The sequence below is a fragment of the Harpia harpyja genome, chromosome Z (assembly GCF_026419915.1).
Source record: "Harpia harpyja isolate bHarHar1 chromosome Z, bHarHar1 primary haplotype, whole genome shotgun sequence".
Classification (NCBI taxonomy): domain Eukaryota; kingdom Metazoa; phylum Chordata; class Aves; order Accipitriformes; family Accipitridae; genus Harpia; species Harpia harpyja.
This window is the reverse complement of record NC_068969.1, coordinates 30,880,765-30,896,373: the sequence shown is the minus strand read 5'-3', so window position 1 is coordinate 30,896,373 and position 15,609 is coordinate 30,880,765. Positions and strand designations below refer to the sequence as shown.

Sequence of the window (15,609 nt, the reverse complement as noted above, 5' to 3'; positions counted from 1 at the left end):
GAGCGGAAGTATTTAAAATAAGACGTGCGTCCTCATTCAGGACTATTTTACAAAGTTGTATTTTCAGCCTTTATAAAATAGTTATACAAAGTCTATTAGTGACAACATACTCCAAAATATAGCAGATTTAAAGGATTTACATTTTACACGATCCAACAGTGCAATATGCACTTGAATTTAAAACCAACTTCCTGATCAACAATGTGTTGTAATTAATCTAAAACATGATTTATCACTCAGTTGTGGTTTTTTTTTTTTTAAACAAGTCAGTTCCTAAAAGACTAGCTTTACAGATTTTAACTTAAATCAGATTTAAGTTCCATACCGAGCAGTCACCCTGTTTATTCAGGGCTGACATCTGATGATGCATTGCCAGTTCTGCTGCACTTTGGAAAAAACAGTAGAGATCCCTGCATCCTGCAGAAAGCCAAGCCAGCTGATGCTTGTAGATTACCAGTACCAGGGAGTCCTACAAGCTCAGAAAGAGACCTACTGTATCTTCTGATAAAGTTAACTCTCTAAATTAAAAATACGCTATAAGAAACATGCTACATAATAAAATAGTAAAAACACGCTAGGCTCTTGGCACAGTCCAATAGAACAGCTATCCCTTGCATTTTTCTAATGACTGCTTATCCTCAGGTAAATAAAGGCCTGTCACACTTAACTCAGTGACAGTATGCCACAGGCCTTCCACCACTGTAAAAACCCAAAGGCTGAGACGGATACGCTGGAAAACTATTCAACTGTGCCACCACAGGACGAAAAGCAACAGTTAACAACCTATCCCTTTTTCTCACACATCAACAGGACAGAGACCTTCCTGACCGAGTCAAACCACAACTGAAGTTAAGTTCACTTCTATACCAATGGCAATACCCATTAGTTCAGGTACGTGCAGTAAATTGGGCTTATGTTGCATCATCACAATAGCTAATTTCATATTCTTTGAGAAGACGTTTCAGAAACAGAATGAAGGGGAAAGAAGCAAACCAGCAAATACACTTGCAGCAAAAAACTGACACATTATGTATGGAGTTTCAGTCCTACATAGAAAACATCTGTCTTAACGTGCTAAAGCTCTGTTGTCTGGACTAAAGCAAGTCACCTTTTAAAGTTTTAGCCGTAGAAGCTCTATCACATTGGCCACCGTAAACTGTTCTGCAATGCAATTTTTTATACAGCCTTACCCAGAACCGGTACTTCAGTATTCATACTTGTGTTACTGGCATATTCTTTTCATGGCAAGTACTATTTTAAAAGATCTTTGAAAACAACTGTTAGGTGAAACATGAAGTTCATGCCAGTTTGCAGTCTCCCTCTTCTAGTGTGGAAACTGAGCAGTCTCACTATCTCCACAGACACCACTTCGATCGAGGGGTTCAAGAGCCCCAGATCACCGTCCACAGATCCAACTGTACAGCACTTCCCTTCAAGCTTTGGCCTGCTTCAATTTCAATAGGATACATTAGAAGTTATCCAATTCACGTTCATACACTTGGTATGCCAGGGAAGAATATTTGTCCCACTTCTTGGGGCAATAGATGCCCCAAGAATAGATGGGGCATGAGTCTTTACTTCCAAAATTTAAGTTGATAAAGCACTTTGGAATACCTCCAATAGTTAGGTAACATTCACTTCATCAGATTTTTTTATACTGTATATATTCAGTCAAAACATTCAAAGGAAAGCTTATAGTAGTAGTTTAAAGCATAGAGATTATTTTTCCATTTCTCTTTGTAAATCCTATTCAAGTCAGTTATCTTGGGCTTTGGTAACAAATGGTACTTTGCACAGGGCAATGGAAATCCTACTCCACAAGGCAAATATAACAAAAAAAATTACAGGCAGCATCTCACTTTTTATTTAAAAATATTCTCAGTACACAAGTACCTCCTTCCTTCTGTAGGAAGGCTCCAGGATTATTTTTTTAATCTTGTAGCATTTTCAGGTAGGGAAGAAAACGGGAAAAACAAGGCTGTTCATGAAACCCCAAGTGAAACATTTGAGAACAGAGTGCTTGACGAATACACTACTATGTGAAGAACAAGCCTGAAGCTGCAATTGGTCTATTCTGCTGCAATTTAAGTTTCTTGCTAGCAGCCATTAAATCTCATTTGAAGTTTTCTCAGAGCTTTCAGGAAAAAGTTAGTGTTTGAGGTTCCTGGACACACAACCATTAGCATACTCAGTACGCACATGACTGCTGTCTGAAGAATCAGTTGGTCCTGAACTGAGATTAACTGGAAGGGTAAAAAAAATAATCCGTTGGCATAAAATAAGGACTACTGAAGCAGTCACAGCAAGGTGCCACACATCTGCACTTCTTTCGTCTTATGCACAGCTGACCAGATGAGAAGTGCAGGCCAGTCCAGTCCAGTTTTCAGTAGGATACCACAGAAGGATGTAAAGTTTCAGCAAGACTCTCTGAACTGTGTTGAGGCAGCGTCACACACATAAAAAACAAATTATCCTACTGCCTACACTGAAAAGTACTAAGGAGTGGGTTGACCACAGGCACAAATTCTGAAGATTTCAGCTTAAGTATCAGCTACTGCATCTATAGAAGTCACCTTTTTAAAAAAGAACTTCAAAGTGGCAATTAATTATGGAATGATTGGATTTAAAAAAAAAAAATCTTACTCTACAAGATTATGAGAACACAGTTTTAACTGACAACTGTAAACCTGATAGTAAAATGTCAAGTGTACTATGCATTCTATAAATACTTTAAGATGTTCAAAAGTTAGATATCCCCAAATGCCCATTTTAGGGCTGTAAAACATACAGTGAGACTCCTCGTGTGTTATTTCAAACTACATTTTTTCACCTCATCATTAATTAAAAAACATACGCCTATCAAAATAGAAAAAAGTGCAAAGCTTCACAGACAATTTTATACCTTAATTTATATCCCAATCTTCCATTAAGATTGCCTGTCTTGGGCACAGTCAAAGATTACATGACCCACAGAAATATCCTTGTACTGGAACACTGCCCATAAAGGCAAGTCACACATCAGGACGCATTTTCTCTGCATTCCAGATGCGTTTTGCATTCTGTGGTTTCCCCTTTATCTAATGGTATGGTATGTGTCCATGAATAACAGTTGCCTGGGGTTTTCCACTGTTAAGGCTGAAGGTCTCCTTGATTATCAACATTCATAATATTTGCCGGATTTATTCCATTTTCTGTGTGTTTCTGATGCGATGCTGCTGTGACAAACAAATGGGAAGATTCAATTGTAGAATGGTGACTGACATCTGCTTTCACTAGAACTTCATAATACAGGAGATAGAAAACTGGAGTTACTATGCCAATAATCAACATAATCACTACAGCTGTCCACCATCCTATACCCCAATCTGCTCCATAGTAAGGATCCTTGCATTTTTTAGTTTTACCATCAGTTTCAAAACAGATCTGTTGGGCTGCTAAGGCAGAAACAACTTCATTAAGATTCTCTCTCTTTGTATCATTACACTTCACTATTTCTTCTATATCTCGATCTACTTCTTTTAAGAAGTTGCCAGCAGTCTCATTAGCAGAGAATTTATCAGGTGACATTTCCTGCATTTCTGGAGAACAGTGAGCAGGCCGAAGGACTGGTCTTCCTTTTGGAGACACATGTGTTTCGGTCAATAGGCTGAACTTTTTCACTGGAATTTTGATAGACCTCAGGGCAAAAAAATCTTGATCGTTGATAAGATTGTTAACTCTCTTGATATCTGCAACCTAAAAATAAAAACAACAGTTTAAATATCAAAGCCCCATTGAATTGAAACACTTTACGAGTACTAACTACATCCTTGAGAAACACAATTCTTCCCTAATGAAACAATGGCAGGGCCTTTGTTTTGCCTTTTTTTTTTTTTTCCAACCGGACACCCATTCAACGGTATGAAGTGAGAAGAGGTCAAAGACCAAATCTGAACAATGTTAAAGTAAGAAGGTAATTATGAGGTAACAAACCTCCTCACTTCAAATAAGAAGACTGAAAGTCACTGCACACATACATTCACTTCATGCGTATTCCTCTATCAGTAGCAACCATCCTCTGAAATGAATGGGACTTTACCTCAGTGTTTTCAAATGAAGTCAATTATTGTGGGCTCCTAATTAAATTCAAAACTTCTGAGTAAGGAATATTAAAAATTACAAGCCTCCAGTTCCTCTAGCCACAGCTGAGATTTGGAAACTCTTTCTGCTTCTGGGGGCTAAGGCAGAAACCAACCGTAACTTAAAATGGTCATCTTTCCCTCATCAAGTCAGCTCACCCCTTTCCCTATTCTTGCTCAAAATGAATCTCATTTTGCTTTCAGTACGTTCAGATTTTAAGTCGAATGTGAAATGCTCTGCAAGGATTTAAGTGCCCACGGAGAATTACTGGCTTCATTCTCAGACAGTAACTCCCTCAACATGGAAGGCACAGCCACAAACCTCACCATAATGAAGTACTTAAAAATCAGTACTTTTTTTGCAACACCTGGTAAGCACACAGAATTGTGCCCCTTTTAACATGCACAGTACCGGAGTTCGGCTCCTTCCTGTCTTCACTGGGAGGACATCTACCTCAGGAGAAGTTACAGACAGAAAACAAGGTAGTCAAGAGACCCTTGTTGCTGTGACTGCTCCACTTACAACACAGATGTGGCCAGAAAAAGTAGGTTAGGGCGATCAGTGCCTACTGCCTGCGCTAACCTTGTAACATCCGAAAGTGTTTCCGTTTCTGTGACAGTGGTTACTTGTTATGTGTACCACCCCAAATAAATCAGATAAGCATGAAAGACTGCCAAATGCAGCATTCACCCCACTGATTACCGATTCCACCACAACCCAAGTTATGCATTCTGCCTAAAGCCCTGGACCCCTCTTCCACATTCTCCATGAATTTCCAAGAAAGAGTGCAACTCAGTCACCTTTTATTTCTTATCTGAGGCCTGATATAGGAAGCCTGCTCAAAATACCTAATTGTGGTGCGTTCTGAAGCCAAGAATCGGTTCGTGAGGCTAAGGTTTGTCATTATTATGAAACAGTTACGTCAAGACTTTGGTACCTAAGCTCACGACAGGAGGCCCCTAATTGTGTTTCTGCCTGAAGAATTAGATGACGACAAGACTTCCGTAAATACGGATTTTGAATTTGACTAGATTTGACCTCTTGAAAACTGCACAGTTAGCAGTCAGTCCACCAACACGCACAGCTCATGCCCTGTTAAAACTGGTTACATGCAAAGGCTAACGTCAACCAAGACAGAAGCCTCTGCCTTAATTAGTAGTGGCCAGCCAAAAGTACCGGGTAGGAAGGACGTTCACCAGACTAATTTAAGAACTCTTAGCGAGAAGTGCTCGAGGTCTGAGCACCAAAAGGGAACGCTTGGGTCCTGTGGGCAGAGAGCTCCCAGCGGCACCACGTGCTCGTGCGGATAAACATTTAGGCAAGTTAGCAGAATTTAAAAGAAAACTACAACGAGGGAGGGTTTTTTGCCCTCCCTTAACGGAATTTGGGCTCCACGCAAACCCTGAAGGCGGTTCAGCAATACCCTGCTGATCACCAAACGCTGACAGCGAAGTCGGCGCTGGTAAAAGTGCCCACGCGCGGCGGGGCAGGAGCGTCACTTTTACTGCCGAGTCCGTGCCACCAGCCAAATCGCACGTTTGCTTCTCACGCTCACATTAAAGCGAAAAAGCCTGTGGAACTGCAACTCCAGCAGGCTCCGCGCCGTTACCCTGACCCTCTGCCGGCACTTTTCCTCCCTCCCAGCAGCACGGCCTTTCCGATGCGTTGCCTACACGGGCGATCAACCCAGGCGTCAAGCCAGCCCACCCCGGGACCGGAGCAGCCCGCAGGCAGAGCCCCGGCCCGCACTCAGCCCTCCCTCACCCCTGCTCTCCCCGCCCGGCAGAAGGAAGAAGCGGTAAGCGCCCGGGGACTTACCGAGCAGCAATACTGAAGCGCGATGGCGTTCAGCGTGTCCCCTTCCTGGATATCCTTCGTGAGCAGAACGATATCATCCAGCCTGTCCCTCGACGCGCTCCTCCGCACCTTCTCCCTGCCCCTCGGCCGCAGCTCCGACACCTCGCCGCCCTCCTCCTCCGGCCCCTCGCTCTCCGCCCCCGCCGCGCTCACGAAGGGGCACAGGTGACCGCCGACCGGCGGCTGGGCTACGGCCGGCGGCTGCGGGCCGCAGCCGGCGCCTCTGCCGGCCATTCTCCGCGGCTCCCTCTGTGGAACGGACGGCAGCCGTAGCCGTCCCCGCCCCGCCGGTCCCGATCCCCGCCCCGCTCCCTTCCCGGCGAGGCGAGGCGACAGCCGGCCCCGCCGCCGAGGGCAGCGCCCGCCCCGGCCCACGCCGCCCCGCTCCTCCCCGGGACGACTGCCCTACCTGCCGCCGCTCCTCATGGCGACCGCAATGGCGGCCGCCCCGCCACGTCCGCAGGGCGACCCCGCCCCCAGCGCCGGCCGCGGGCCCGCCCTTAAAGGGCCCGCGCGCCGCCTGCTCCTGCCGCCGCCGCTGAGGGGAGGCAGGCGGGAAGCCGCCGTCAGCGGGGCCGCCGGGGCTCCGGCCGCGCCTCGCTGAGGGGCCTCGGCGGGGACCCGCCTCGGGTGCTGCGCGGCGTTTTCCCCGACGTGGGGGAGGCCTGTGACCCGCATGGCTTTCCCCTCCACCCCCACCCCCTTTCCCTCGGCTGAGGGAGCTCTGCCGCCGAGCCGCTCGGAGCTGGAGGCCCGGCGTTGCCGGGGCGGTGAAGCCTCTCTCCCCGTCCCTCAACAGCCCGTGTCCGACCGCGGCGGGGCGAGGGGGCGCAAAACGCAAGGGAAGGAGCGCGGGGCTGTGAGGGAATCCCCCCCCCCCCCCCCACACACACACCCCGCGGCGGCGGTGGCCGGCCGGCCGGCCCCCTCGTCCCCGTGTGGCTGAGGAGAGTCCCGAGGCGTGTGGAGAGCAGGTCATGGGGAGTCCCACCCGTGAGGTTTTCTTCTTGGTACGTCTGTCCTTCTGACTGCTCCTGCGTCTGGAGGGGTGCTCAGGTGCGGAGCTGTCGCGTATTTGGGCCAGTAAGATAATTCTTCAGCTTTCCCTCCCAAACAGAGTAATTTTCACTAGAAAGGAGCTGACAGCAGCTGTTGCAGTTGCTGAGGCAACAGCCAGGAATAGGAAGGCTTCCTAGTCTAACTAGTGAATTTAATCTAGCGTGGGTCTCTTCTGGCACCGCCTCAGAAGGAAGTTTTTGATTACAGCAGGAGTAAGTACAGTATTTCGTACAAAAGCTGACAGCTCTAAGGTTAGGCTGAATATGTTGCGACAAATGATTCCATTGTTGCTGGAGACAAATGTGGTTGCGAGTCTGGTTCCTCAACAGATGAAATCTAATCTTAAAAAAAGAAAGCAATTTTAAATCAGGGGGGTTTTTTGCCTTTTGCTTTTGAGCTTTATTATATGACATTTTCAGACTTTCCTGAACAACCAAAGAGATTAGAAATGTGTTTGGTATTAACAAAGGCAGAATTCTTTTATTAATTCAGTTCTTAAAACTAAACGACTTGAGTCTGAAGGCATAAACATAAGAGCTAACGACTGTGTAGCTCTATTGAGGGTCACACTTCACGCCCACGCAAGCTGAAGAAGATTGAAAATATGTTTCCAGGCATTGTAAAATAAGCTATCAAGGTGCAGTGTGTTCTTGTGTCTCAGCTTATTTTAAAGACTGAATGTATATATATTTCAGTATCTACCTTAAAATAGTGCTCTGTTGTGGATGAAGGATGGATCGGGTAAAATTAAAGTACTCCTAAGGCTGTCTACATACTCCCTAGCCAAATAACATCAACAAGAAAAGCAGTACATTTCAGCACAGATGTTCTGGCAAGAGCATAGAAGTTTTATGTTGGAAGTAAGAGAAGGTTTGCATGAAAGAATATAAACATTCTCAGGTGGCAGAAATCAGCAGTAAGCATAAAATGGCCAGATTAGGCAGGTCTGATTGCTGCCCTTTGCAGAGAAGCATGGAACAGTACTATCGTGTAAACAGGATTTCCTTCCAGCAGGAAGTTGGGCACTGTTGGTAGGAGCTAATTTTCAGGCTTTCTTATTCTGCATTTGTTAAAATATTGCTGTAGATGCTAAGTGTAATGAGAATTGCCTCAAACCAAAGTTTCTTACAAGTCAGGAGACTACTTCTAAACCATTTAGGAGCCTAACTAGGGATCTTTTCTTCGCAGTATTTCATAGCATATTCCCAATCAAAGCCTGCTCAGAAATAAGCCTTCTATTTTTATAGATGCACAGCTTGTGCTAATTAACATAGCTGCACTGAAGGCCTTAGATACAATAAAGATAAGCTTGGATTGTCAGATTACATGACAAATGGTGAACGTACTTGTACGGGTCCCAGAATGATTTTACGTGTTTCTGGGGATGGCACAATGCATGTAGATCAAAGCTTCCACCAACTGTATTTCCAGCAAGAGCAGTACTGAAGGTGACAAAATTGAATTAATTTCCCATAAACCCTAAGTTTTCTCATGGGATCTCAAGTTGACGAAAAGTAATTATAACTTAATGAATGAGAATTCCATCTATTAAGAGGTGTCATGCCACATCTGGCAAAGAATATCTGCAGCACCAACCACTTTTTGTTTTGTTTTTTAAAGGAAGCTTTCAGTAATAGAAGTGAAGCAACTGTAGTTGTCTGTAGCTGGGAAACTGATGACTCAGACCCTATTCATGCTGTTGAAAGACTGTTTTATGAGACCCGTCAGAGCTGTGGGTGGACCTGGAGAGGAGTTTGAAGGCAGACTTCATATGCAGCGATGTCTGCAGCGGTGTCTGGTGATTGTCCCATCATACACCACTAATGGCATATCCTTTTGGATGTTTTCTTTAATCTTGGGGTGGTGAGGCTGCAGAAAAGGTCAGGGCGGGGAATTTCACCATTTCTTTTATCTAAAGAGGTGTACCATCAGGTCAGAAAAGAACTGCTGAAGCAGCACTCTGCCTTAGAGGGGGAAAGAAAGTACTGGAGTTTGCTTTGACCCTGCTACACCCCTGTGTGTAACCATTTGTAACTAGTGACATTTTCCCATCAATAACAAAAGGGTATATTCCAAACTCGATGAACAAGACTGTAGCTGCATAGCTCCCATGAATGCTAATAGGAATACAGCCTTTCTCCATCCCCATGTAAGTTACTTTGCATATCCTAATAGTGCATTCTCAATGAGCACCAGGGTCAGTGTTAATCACTCCATGGCATTCCAAGAGCAACTGCAGGGATCTCTACCACATTCCCCTTGGTCATGGTATATCTAGTGTGGCTTGATCAGAGCTAGGAAGTATACACATAGGAATATTAAAAAGATCTTAAGGAATTAATAGAAAGGAACTGTAAAGGAGATGTTGGAGGGCTGATATAACTTGTTAGTAATTTTTAATTAAAAAAAAAATATTCTTTCTATCTGGAAGTTACATACACGTCATGTGGCACCACTGTTTTTGTAAGTCTTGAAGTCATTCTATGATTCGGGACCACAGGGCTAGATTTACATTTAGATAGCTAGTGCCAAGTATCTAAATGTATGTTTTAGTTGCTTGAATGATGTGATAAGCTACAAATTATTAAAAGATTCACACAGAAATAGATATACAGCCTTTGTCTGTCTGCTTCCCTGCTTGGTACTCGGGAATGGCGCTAAAATTGTAGGAAATGGTAATGTCAAGGTAGATCTGCAGCTCCACTGGAGTCCAAATGAAGTGTGAAGTTACTAAGCAGTGTCTGACTGCAAGATATGTAAGGTGCAGTAAGAGGATCCATTTAAGAACTATAGAAGTAGGCAGGAAGCAAATACTGCTAAATCTGCAGACACTTGCAGAGTAGTCTGTTCTCCAGTGGAAATATTTGCATGTATACATTTAAGTATTATAATCTGGGCCTTGATCCTCAAAACTAGCAGAAACCCTTTTTAGTTAGCAAGGTTCCAACAATTTCACTCTAAAATAGGTTAAAAATTACCACAAAATTTAATTGTTTAATTTAGTACTGTTATGGTTTTAATGAGAATAAATGAAAATTTATCTTTGGATTGAGACTGTTATTTCCCAATTTCGTATTTCATGTATTTGCTGCTTCCCTTTGGTTACTCAACATGAACTGGTTACTTTTTAATTAATTTTATTTAAATTTAATATGTATTCGTAATAGAAATATGCTGTGTACCTTCCATAACACAGCCAGTAGGGTGCATTGGTTGTTTGATATTTAGTTTTCAAAAATCTGTAAAGAACTGCATATTTGCTTCTGATTTACATTTTTGCTCAGCTCAGGTATCATCTGAATAAGAAAATCTACCAGTGAAACCATTCAGTTACAGTAGAGACAGTATGAAAAAATGGAGTATAGACTCCTGAAAATTTATTTCAAATTATTCACAGATGGATTTTGCTATAAGATTCTGAATTCCTATTCATATACCTGTATTCATGAATAAGAGTTTCTGTAGTGTGATAACTGAAGTTCTTTTTTTTTTAGTGATTGTCATAGATTCCTTCCAATTTTAGCTGGATGAACCTGTAGTTAAGTCCAGGAATAGCTGTTACTTTTTGATATGTAAATTAAAGTAACCCTTTCAGTACTTGTTTTTTTCTCTGAGGGAATTTTTGCACTGTAGTCAAGTTTTTCCTTAATTCTTTTATTTTTTAAACAAATTAAACATTCAGAGCTTGTTAACTTTTACTTTCTGCTTTCTTTATCTCTCAGTTTTGGGGAATTTGATTCGTTTGCATTGTCTGTGGGTTTCAGCATTGTTTTTAAAACATGGACACCAGAAATTTATGCAGTTTCAAGTATCCGCCCCATTAGTGCTATGTACAAAGGTAAATGATTCCCCCACCCCAACTACTTGTCACTAATCTACTGTTGATGTATCTGAAGATCACACTAACTCTGTTTTTTGACTAGTCACAGCATCACATGGGACACTTACGGTGAGCTGCTTCTCTGCTAGAGTTTCTTCAGGTGAAAATGATCCAGAAGATCATTTGTAAGGTATAACCTATATTTTAGCTTTGAAGGTATTCAGCAGCGTTAACATGACTTGTTTTAATGCAACCAGCTTACCAGGTGAGCCATATCACTGTAATACAGTCATTTCCTTTCTGCTTATATTGACATCACAAACATACAGTTGTGATTTTTGTATTTACAGGGAGAGAATCTTGAGGAGCAGCAGATCTATTTGTAACCCTTGTTAAGCTACATAACAGAAGTATTTTGATTTTTTTATATTTTGTTCATAATCTCTTACTGGAGAATGCTTTTTGAGATCTACCAGCTAGTTTTTAATCCATTTTACAGCATTGCACTGCTTGCTAGCATGGCACTGTCTTTACCATATGGTAGTGTGATTAAAAAGTAAGTCCTCCAACCATTCAGTTCTGTTATACTAGCACAATTACTGCCATTGAAATTTATAATCTTTCAGAATTAAACCAAGTTGCACTATTTGTATAGGATCACATATTTATTCCATTCATTTCTTTTACCTCCTTATAAGTGAAATCTCACATCAGCCTTGGCATTATTTTGGCTATGTTTGCTGCATTTATAGTCTAAACTTCGTTTAGTATCTTTGGAATTGATTGTTACAGACATTTAAAATATGGTTATTAAACTTATCATTGTCTTGCCAACCCAGTGGTTTTCTCTTATGTCTTTAACCTTCCTAACCTAATTTATACACTGTAATTTAAAATGTCTGCTCTGTAGTTCCCTTTTCCATAACCTGTACACTGATCTATTTTGTGTTTTGTTTCTGATTGAATTTTTACTATATTATTGCACCAAGAGGCATGCTTATTCAAATTTTTTTCTTGATTGTAGAACACTGTCTTTTTGTCACTCTAGTAGACTCTTCTGCTTAATTTTGGAAATAAAAAGCTTAAGGATTTTGATAGTTCCCCCCCCCCACAGGAAGGAGCTGAATGTTATATGGTATTTTTTAAGCATTGGTATTTCAGCTGTGGCAGAAGTTTTCTTTGGCCACCTTGGTATGGATAATTCGCCCTTACTGGTGGCACAGCTATGTAGGTATGGTTGCATCTGCATTGATACAGACCTTTCCTTGGTTACAAGTCCTCCCGCACATGAGTTTTTACTGCAGATGTATTCTGTATTGGTACATTGCTACCTACAGCTACAACTGCGAAAAGCTTTCACTGGCAAACAGTCCTTTGATGTTATTCCACTGAGTGGGAAAGTGCCCTTACGGAGGCCCTGATACACCCATGCAATCCCGTCAACTGTACAGCCTCTTCTTCCACCCTTCTACTGTTCTTCCCACATGAAGAGAGGCATACAGGCAAGCGAGGGACTTGTCTGGAATATCCTAGCATTACTTTCATGCTTTGTTTTAAGCTTCTCACGGCTGGAATAGTGGGGTATGCTGAACAGCTTTTATAAAAGGGAGAAGGAATAGTAGAAGGGAGTGGGAGCAGGAGCAGGGAGACTATCTCATGGTAAAGGATCTGATTCAGAGTCTTGAAAAGCTTTGATATATGAGCAGGTATGGCATTCACAGCCTGCTATATTGATAAATATTTGAACTGTATATTTAAGGTGCCTTAAATTTTCACCTATAATGGCATGCAAGTGTAATTTAAACTGTTGAATTAATACTCCCTGCTCCTGATACTAGTAATAGTAATGGTACTGTAATTGTAAACATCTTGCTATACTTTTTCAAATTTGCAGTACAAAGTTGATTTAAAAAAAAGAAAAAATTATCCTCTACTATAGCTATGTGTAATCTAGAATATTTATCAGTATAGAGCTTAAGAAAAGGTTATTTTTCATATAAAACATGCTGGTTTCAGTTTTGGCTTTATCTTTGTCACTTTTAGATAACTATAGCATATGTTAACAAATATGAAAGTACTTCTAAAATAAATCATCCCATTCAACTTTTTTAAGCATTTAAAGTATGATTACAAATGTCCAGTTTATGACATAAATGAGAGTGATCGAACGGACATAGAAACTCTTTGATGAGAGCATTTTCATGAATTTTAAAACAGATTCCCTCCACCCCTGTTTTCTTACAACTTTTGTCTTTCTATTCGATTCAGCTTCTATACGGGACAGCACAATGTGTCAGAAACCTTTAAGTTCTTTCAATGAGTATCAGGCATGTTAATGCAAATACATTACAAGTAATCCCTCCATAAGGAGAGACAGTAACATAGCCCACACGATGTCAGGAAAGTGTTTACAAGATATTAATATGCCCACTGTGACAAGATGTATTTAATGGGAAGCAACAAGGAATTTGTTTTATTAGTTTTCCTCCACCCTCAAGTAATAAATCTTAAAAGCTTCAATATTGATTCAATGAAATGAATGGCTGAATCATTCTGGAGAGGCTCTGACAAGTGGACAAATGCTTCCATGGTTACATTGTGCTATGCAGTATGGTTACTGAGCTTTGTTGGTTTCCTCCCTCTGCCATTGAAGTAAAATAACAAACCACAGGGAAGCACCACACATGGTAGGCATAAACTGGAAACAACTTTAAAAGATCAAGTTAGCTGAACTTATACAGATTTTAAGCAACATGGGTTTTATTGATTTATACTGTATACCCTAAACATGCATTTCAGTACTTTCTCCTTCATATATGACTTTCCCACGGAACATTTTTATTTCTTGTCTGAAACACCTCTTGCTTTTGATTTGCAATGCCATAACTTAAAAGGCTATGTGAAAGCGTGTTTCATAGTAGTGTTACACGAGTTATGTTTTTCTAGGAATATTTTTATATCAAGTGATGTTACTGCATCAATGTGGGCTTCTGCAATACCTAGATAATGAATTACAAATCATGTACAGAACTTTTATGTGCAGTTGTTTTAGGGTGCTTTGCAGTATAACATAATTAAGTGGTTTGATTTTCCATCTCCTTGCATCCAACGTCCTCAAATTTCAGGTGTCATGGGGAAGAGGGAGATAATAGACAAGTAACTTTGTAGATGTCACATTTTAAAAAATAATAAAAAGTAATGACATACAGTTATTTCGTTACCTTAAAAATGTTGCAGATCAAGCATTACATTAAGAGAAGGAAATCCTGAAGGCCTTAGATTTCGTTCAGGACAAAGTGTAAATGAAGCTGAAAAGAGATGTGCTGAGAGTAGTTGCATCTTTTTCCCCCTGCAGACTAACTCTGAAAAGAGCATGTGTGATCCTCTGTATTAGTAGCTCTTAGGGTTTTTTTTTTTTCCTCTACGTGCTTGAGAGTCCCCAGGATCACTGTCTCAGCATCAGAATGCTAAGATGTTGCCGTGACCCTTTGCAGACACAGCTTTACAGCAAGGATGGATGCCAGGATTCCCCACAGCCAGGAAAATAAATTCATAAACGTGGAGGATAGTTACTTCCGAGACAGAAATTTTGGCTTTACAGCTTTCTGTTGGAAGCTTACATTTATTGTGGGTACTTAATTTCACATTTACTCAAGTAATAACTCTATGATCTCAAGGGGAAAAAGTAAGCAACAAATGAGTAAACATTTTAATGTTTCACATAAAGAATTTCAGAAAAGTGAAGAGTCAACTCTTAAGTTGAAAAGCATAAGTTATTTGTGTTTCCAAGTAGGTTTTTTCCTCGTTCGAAAAGAAGCAAACAAAATACCTGTCTGTGAATTGGGAAAGCAAGTGAAGTTGTATGCAGCAGCTGGAACCCTTTTGCTTTTATCTTTATTAGTCTGAAATACTTTTTGAGGACTTTGAGATTAAGAGCAATCTAGATGCAAGAGATTATGGAGAGTTTTTAATATTTTTATCATGTTTTACCTTCCAAAAAATGCACTTTTACTAAGCGTTCTTTTTGAATTTACAGTCTAGTGCTTAACATGCCTTGAAGTTGTGTGTTTTGATGGATGTTTTATGAGAAAGCTTCTGATTTGTTGCATACTACCTACATTGTCAGTGACATGCCACAAATGAAGAGCTGGACACACTTGATTGGAAGAAACAAGACTGCAACTTATTTAGCAACAATAACTGCACAAGAGGAGCAGGCAGACAATTCTTGCCAAGTTCTCATCTTGCTCTTCCTCCATGTGACCTACAAGCCAGTTAGCATCCACTGTGGGTTGAAAGAAGCCGCTGAACATTGTAAGACCAAACCATCTCTCCAGAAATGGCATTCCTTTTGTGTCATTATTGACACAAAAATGACAGAAATTGTGTCAAAATTGCACACTGGAACTTGATCAACCAAATCTGAGATGCAGTAAGTTGAAACAAAGAAGTTATTTTCTCATTAATTTGTTCAGTTTTTTACACTTGAACATATTTAAATTAACATTTTCTAAAAGTCATCTCATTTTTTGTGAAAGTCTTATCAAATGTTTAGCTAAGTTCAGTAATAAAAAGGTTATGATTATACGAATAGCATTTCTGCTGTAATGTGTTAAAATATAGCAACCTCCCATGAACAGATGCCAGGGGACATTTACTTTTCTCCTCATAATAGGAATACTTAATTTTTTCAGTTAAAAGCTCTTTTTAGGTATTAACATCGGCATGCTTTATCAGTATACAAGTAAGGAGCT

The 15,609-nt window shown here is 41.1% G+C and overlaps 1 protein-coding gene across 1 annotated transcript; it reads right to left on the bottom strand.

Annotated features, from left to right (window-relative positions):
• Positions 1-1,841: 1,841 nt before the first annotated feature.
• On the bottom strand, positions 1,842-6,446 carry LYSMD3 (LysM domain containing 3). The gene is made up of 3 exons (XM_052776905.1): positions 6,386-6,446; positions 5,938-6,225; positions 1,842-3,735 (listed from the first exon to the last, which is right to left on the bottom strand). Exons 2-3 carry the CDS (start codon positions 6,208-6,210, stop codon positions 3,130-3,132), a joined length of 879 nt encoding a protein of 292 aa, XP_052632865.1. The 5' UTR covers positions 6,211-6,225; positions 6,386-6,446; the 3' UTR covers positions 1,842-3,129.
• Between the last annotated feature and the right edge of the window lie 9,163 nt (positions 6,447-15,609).